The sequence below is a fragment of the Macaca nemestrina genome, chromosome 15 (genome assembly GCF_043159975.1).
Source record: "Macaca nemestrina isolate mMacNem1 chromosome 15, mMacNem.hap1, whole genome shotgun sequence".
Lineage (NCBI taxonomy): Eukaryota > Metazoa > Chordata > Mammalia > Primates > Cercopithecidae > Macaca > Macaca nemestrina.
The window spans coordinates 34,873,991-34,880,721 of record NC_092139.1 but is presented as its reverse complement, the minus strand read 5'-3'; the positions used below and the strand labels follow the sequence as shown (position 1 = coordinate 34,880,721).

At 58.0% G+C, this 6,731-nt stretch overlaps 1 protein-coding gene across 11 annotated transcripts in view; it reads right to left on the bottom strand.

Annotated features, from left to right (window-relative positions):
• Positions 1–436: 436 nt before the first annotated feature.
• LOC105496113 (syntaphilin) overlaps positions 437–6,731 on the bottom strand; it is a 42,406-nt gene continuing 36,111 nt past the window's right edge. For all 11 annotated transcript variants that reach the window (XM_071079559.1, XM_071079561.1, XM_011766219.3 and 8 more), the window contains one exon: positions 437–4,869. In XM_071079559.1, coding sequence (XP_070935660.1) covers positions 3,693–4,869 — 1,177 coding nt within the window. In that variant the 3' untranslated portion in view covers positions 437–3,692. The remainder of the gene's footprint in view (positions 4,870–6,731) is intronic.

Genomic DNA, 6,731 nt, shown 5'->3' with positions numbered 1-6,731 from the left:
ACTGGAACTGGGGACAGGATGGAACTGTGGGACGGGGTAGGACTGTGGGGCAGTGGGGCTGGCAGAGGGAGCACTGGCTTTGGGGCACCCCCCATGTGACCATGGCTGTTTCTGCTTCTGCAAAGTGGGCATGAGAAGCCACTTCAGGGGATGTTGGGGAGGGTGAAACGCGATGTGCTCGTGGTGCCCAGCAGGGTGTGCCATGTGGGGGCAGGGGGAGGTGGTTCCAGACCCTGAGCCTGACCCCAAGAGAGCAGTGGTGCCCCAGCCCCGCACAGCTCTCTGCTTCCCTGCATGTCAGAGGCGATCGCTGCTTGCCTGGCTTTTTCCTGTGCGAGTGCTGTGGTCCCTGTACTGGAGGAAGACGCTGTGAACCCTCCCACTGCCCCCCTTAGAGAAACCACCCGGTATAAAGAAAACAGGCCAAGGGGCTTGCTGTGTTTTCATGCTTTAATTCAGAGTTGTCTGCTGCAGGTACAACTGTCTGAACAAAAGGACAAAGGAGACAAGAGTCAAGATCCCTCCCCGCCTCCCCACTTCCCACATCCCCTGAATTCTTCGTCAAAGGGATGGCATAATATGGGAGTGCACTGTGACCTGTTTGCATTGACCCCTAGGTCAGAGGGGGGTTGTGAGTTCTCTGGCCAGAGGCCCCTGGGTAGGCCTTGGCCCCAGAACCTTGCTGTTTGTCCCACCCCTCCCCAAAGTGCTGTAAGATACCCCTGTGCTAGTGGCAATTGGGAAGGGTGTGTCAGTGAGAAGCTAAGTGATCCCCTTGGGAGAAATCTACAATCGACTCCACTCAAGCCCAGCTCTCTGTGCAGAGCCCGGGCCCCAGCGTCCGATTCCTGCCTGAGCCTGGACTGGCCGGGCAGTAGGGCCACTCTGGCCCGAGCCCTAGAACTCAGGAGAAGCCACGTCTGGCCACCAGGCTCCAGAACGTGGTTCCTGGGGACATTGTTCCTCAGGACCTCATCAGCTCTGGCCAGACGCTGGGGAAAGGGGAGGCCCCAAAGATTTCTGTTTCAGAAACTGAGGGCAGGAGGAAAAGGTCGCAGCCCAACGGGATTAGGCAGGAAGGAAAAGGGTCGCTGTGGAGGGTGAGCTCTCTCAGGGGGAGGCCCCACCTCATCTTTGCCCTCCCAGCCCCGTCTGTACCCTGCCTCTTCAGGGCATGGCGCCTGAGCAGCAGCTGCTGCACCTCCACCGCCTGGAGCCGCACAGGCAGCCTGCACCTTTGCATAGATGCGGGATCTGAGCACACACACACGCACTCCAGAGCTGGGCCAGGGCCACCGGCTGCCACAATCCCAGGGCCTGTCCCAGGGCTGAGTGGGGAGCTGCTTCCTCCACTGACAAGAAGAAAAGCCCATCAAAGGCCCCAGGAGAACCCCCGAAAGAGAGGACCCTCAACACTGTGGGCCAGGGCCCTCGTGACCCACACTGGTGGTCTCAGGCCAGAATAGGAGTAGAGGGCTGCTGCTGGCTACGCTTACCTCCTCCACAGGCCTCAGGCCCAACCACAGCCCACTCCTCCACAGGTGGCTTCTCTAGCAGCAGGGACAGAGTAGACTGTGGCCCCAGCCCTGTCACATCCACCAAAACACAAGACACAACAGGAAGGCCACAGACGCAAGACACAGACAGGAGCAGAGGGGCATGAAGCTTGACTAAATTCCAGTGGTGAAAAATAGAGAGATTTTATGTTGTCAAATATAGTTCATACATTTCTTTTCTTGGCAAAGCTTTGACTATGTCTAAGGAGACTACGCAGCTCCATGAGTGCGCAGCACAGGAGGCTGGGTCCGCGGCCAGTCCTGTTTTGGCTTTGGATTGGTTTTGTCCACTGCCCCCTCCGTGGCATGGCCACAGTGTCCTGCGGGGGCAGCCCCAGCCAGGCCTCAGGCATTTGGGTTTGGTTTGGCTGGGTTGGGGCATATTCCACAAAGGATGGCTGGTCTGAGGCCCTGACCAAGGCGGGGGGAGCTTTGGAGGCACAAAGCGTGTGGCAGAGGGGGGCTCCTGCCCTGAGGGCTGGTCCAGCTGCCCCCTCCCAGTGCATGCAGGTGCCCCGCCTCGCGTGGAGGGCACCGAACAGAAGGGCAGAGCCCATGAGTCAGGCAATGGCTGTTGGAGCATTGGGGTGAGGGCAAGCAACCTTGGCAGAGAACCAGAGTGGCCCTTAGGCTAGAGGGGCGAGTAAGACACAGGGTCCCTCCAACCCCCCAGATGTGGGGCCTCGCCTCTGAAGAGTGGGAGGGACAACCAGATGGTTGTAACCCCTGTGGGGGAAGAGGAGTGAGTTTACTTGGTAAGATAATAAAGGTAATAAGAATGTCAGCAGCGTGGCTGGGGGACTCAGTATGGTCCCGGGAAAGGAGTTGGGGCAGTGAACTTCCCAGGCCGACTGGCCTTGGGCTGGGAGCAGGGAGGCTGCAGGGTGCCTGCCGGCTCTGCCATGCCCCTGCCTGGGAAACCTATCCCAGGACACCGTGCTTTGGCCTGGACGAACATCGTGGCTTCAGTACGCCATCATGCGATTCATCCTGCCAGAGTCCCCCACCCTCCTCCAGAGGCAGATAGGTTTAAGGTTTAGGAACCCTCATCTCAGACAGCAAGCAGCCATCTCACTAGAGACCCTTGGATGGCTGAGAACCAACCCCAAAATGAACATAGTGCAAAGCAGAAGTTGGGCCCGAGGGCCCCAGAGAAACTCGGGGCAAGTTCCTGGGGGCAGTCATGGCCTCTGGCTTTTTCAGTAAGCTGTGGATTCCTGAGTCCAGCCCTGCCTCCCAGCCTGCAGATGAGACGGCCTCACCTTAGAAGACTGAGGGAGCCCCCTTGCGCTTCTGCCCCCTGCCTCCTCTTCTTGTGCTGGTGGATTCTCCAGCTGGGAGCTGGGACTCAGGCAGGCCCTCCTACCGCAGCACTGAGCTTGCCGGGCTTAGCTGCCTCACAGGAATAATGATTGACACACCCAGAAGTGCCAAGAGGAAAGGGATGACGGGAAGGCCTGGGATGAACAGACAGACACAGAACCCACACTGCCCTCCGCCACCTTGCGCCCAGCCCCGTCTCTCCTCCAGCCTGTGGCCTTGACCGAGCTCCTGAGTCCCAAGGTGGGGAGCAGTCTGGGGAGGCTGGAACGCCGGCCCAGCCCAGTGGTTCCGGCCTCTGCTCTGAGCCCTGGGTCAGTGATCTACACTTTAGGCCATGGCTGCTTCCATTTGAGGAGAGAGTGCTGGCCCAGGAGCCTGGGCTGAGGGCAAGGTGGCTTGGAAGAGCAGGTATGGAGTGAGCAGGGCGCTGGACAGGACGGTGCAGGGCAAGGGCCTGTGGGCAACTCAAGCCCGGCTTCTCCAGATAAAGACAGCCAGAGGCTTCCTGAGCAGGGCCAGCCCTGTCTGAAGGGCCAGGGGGACAGAGGGCCCTCGCGCCCTCCCCTCCCTGCGATTTGTCCAGCCGGTGTGCCTCCTGCCTTGGGTCTGCCTTCCCTGCTCTCCATCGAAGCTTTGGGATGCCTTTCTCCAACCCCTGCTCCTGCCACGAGACTGTTTTAACATCCTGAAAAAAAGAAACAGTTCCACACCCAAAACTAAATAAATAAGATGATGCCCATGGGAGAAGGGAGGGGGACGGCATCCCTACAATCAGTGGTCAGGCTGCAGGCGCCGCGGCCGGAATGGGCCTCCTCAGAGCTGGGAGCTGCCGCCCGCCGGGCTGGGACTGGGCTGGCTCAGCGAGCGGCAGCTGATCCTGCGGATGGAGTGCAAGGCCACAGTGCAGCAGCCCCGAAGCAGGGAGCTGATGTTGTAGATGGGCTGGCCGTGGCGCCGCTGGGAGCGGCAAAGCCAGGCCACCGTGGGCACGGCCGGCACCACCACAGCCAGCAGATCCACGATGTAGTGGCGGCTCCAGTAACTCTTGGGCTCCTTCTCGGCTGCGGCAGCCTCCTCCTCCTCCTCCACGGGGCACACCACGCTCACCGACTGGCCAGGGTTGGGGTTGGCACCAGGCCGCTGTGGGGTGGGTCCACGGGTGATGGGCTCTGGGGCCTCTAGCTCGTCACCCACCGTCACCACCACTGCTGAATTGGGGTCTCTGGGCCCCGGAGGGTGAGCGTCCAGCTCTGGGCACCCGTCCCCTGACTCAGGGTCTGTCCCACAGACCTGGGCCTGGGTCACTTTCTCCAGGATGGTGTCAAGGTCAGGCTGGTACTGCACGAAGTCTGTCTGGATGGCACGCTCCTGCATGCAGCTGGCCTGCACGCCAGCCTCCATGCCACACAGCAGCTTCTCATAGGTGTTGCTGGCGGGGAAGCGGGGGCCCAGGCCAAAGGAGCTGTGCAGCGAGGTCTCCTCGGTGCCACAGTCCACCCCGGACGACAGCAGGCTGCTGGCCTCCAGGGCGTCCGTCCGGCTCAGTGTGTCATCAGCTGCTGCAAAGCCACTGTCTGCCCCATCCTCAGCAGAGCCATTGGAGGGATCGCCCGGCTGGCGGTCACCACAGACGGCCGGGTCACTCAGCTTGGTGTAGGTGGAGCTGCGGGTGAGGGAGCGGGCAGGGGACCCGCCGGCTGACTCCCCGGTGCCATCCTCCTTGGCCATGCCGTTCTGGGCCACCTCCATGCTATGCAGCAGAGTCTCCAGCTTCTTGTTCTGGATGTTGATGTCCACGAAGTACTTCTGCAGCCCCTTGTCCTTGTCAATCAGGTTGTTCTTGACAGTGTCAATGACCTGCTTGAGCTGCTTGATCTCCTTTCGGGCTTCCTTCAGGGCCAGCTGGGCCTCCACGCGGTGGCACTCCTCCTCAATCCAGTCCTCCTGCATGCGTGACAGCTGCGTCTTCAGGTCATCAATCTCCGTGTCCCTGTGAGCCGAGGAGACACACACACGCTCACTGCCTGCCTGCCTGGTCTGTCGCCTGCCTGGTCTGTCACCGCCAAGGAGAGGCAAGGAGAGGAAAATGTTGCCAAAGATGAAGGGCCCTGTGCTGCTGTGGCTCAGAGCCCAAAACAGAAGGACAAACTCAACGCCTTTTTATTATAGGTGGGAATGAGAGTGGCTGGGGAGAGGGGCTGGGGGGTGAAGACAGGAGAAGCCTCCGCCTGGAGAGGGAAGAAAGGTCGGAGGAGACGCCACTCGTATTCCTTTCCCAATCCCCTCCCCAGAATGCAGACGACTCTCAACATTCAAATCCATCATCTAGAGAAGAGACTAGACAACAAAGATCCTTATAAGTTTTATAGCTACTCCTATAAAAACCTAATAAAATCTTAATGTAAAACCACAAAAACTAGGCAGAAAATCTCTACTCTATAGAAAGTGATGTAGCCTCCTACTAAAGCAGGTTGCAGAAAGTTTCAGTGGAGGAATATTTGGCCAGAGACCCCTGGGGAGAGAAATGAGCCTTCAATGTTGGGGGAGGCTGATGATTTTACATCATCCCTCATGCAGAGCGATGAGAAGTGGTGGGTGGAATAGGGGAGAATGATGAGAACAGGGTGACTCTCATCTATCCATGCTAGAAGCTTCTTCTTTGTATCTTTGTATCTCCTTGTATCTTTGTATCTTAAAGAGGAAAGGCTGAAAAGATCAATGAGAAAGGCACAGAGTTACTCCTAAGAGACAAGGGCAAGCACCAGGTGAACAAGACAGTCAGCAGACTCTTGTCCAGAAAGGCTCAGGCTTTTCAAATTCCCGAGTCACAGATGAATCCAGGGGTGCAAGGGGAGGGAGGTAAGTTAGAAAAATATCCCATCAGATCTAGAGGTAAAACCAGAGTGAGACAGAAGGCAACTGATTAACACTAGTGAGGCAGAAGGAAAAGCATCCAGGAGACGTCAAACCCCGTCCTGAGCATTTGTGCTCACTTCCTAGTGGCAGCCCGCATGAGCCCCCTCAGCCTAAACCCTACATTCCCATCAGTAAAATCTACAAATGCCGTGGCTGTCACTCTGGGGTTTATCAGCCCAGCAGAGTGACCGTCCCAGATCAAGCACCATATACTTTTCAAAACCAGATCAGAAATTTCCTTCAGGAAATGGGCCCAGGAATCTCATTCCACAATATGCTGGAGGGACTGGGGGCTGAGGGGATGCAGCGGCCACAAAGGTCAGCAATGGTATCACCTAGAAGGCCCCACCCACCCATCAGGACACAGCTGGAGCTGCTTAGAGTACCAATAACAGACAAGGCAACAGGTACTGGGGAGCAGGAGATACCTGGTCTTCACCCTTCTTGCCTCCAGGTGGGGGGCCCACTCTAGGTAACCCTCTTGGCCTCTCACCCTGCTTCTCACTCACACCTCACCCTGGGAGAAAGAGTGAGTTTGAAAGAAGGAACTGGGCATGATCCGCTCAGCCAGTCTCTGCCTCTCTCCTTCTTGGGGCCCAGCCAAACCCCAGGGAGCCATGGCTTCGAGCCCTGTCCATACCTCAGTGGGCATCACATTTGAAGGGCGTCTTGAAGAATACGTTTGCCCAGGGAGCAAGATGGGGGCAGGGCATCTCAAGTGGTGGGGACACAGATACGAGAGCACAGAGGTGCAAAAGCACATGGTGTCTTTGAGGAACAGAAGGTGGGCCACTGCGGGAAGCACAGGCATGAAACTCAGTATGGAGAGTGTGGGGAGACTGACAATACTTCATGTAGAGACCTGCCATAGGTTCCTGTGGGAGTAACAGGCCACAGTGACCAGGGAGTCAAGGTGTGGGCAAAGCCACACCAGGG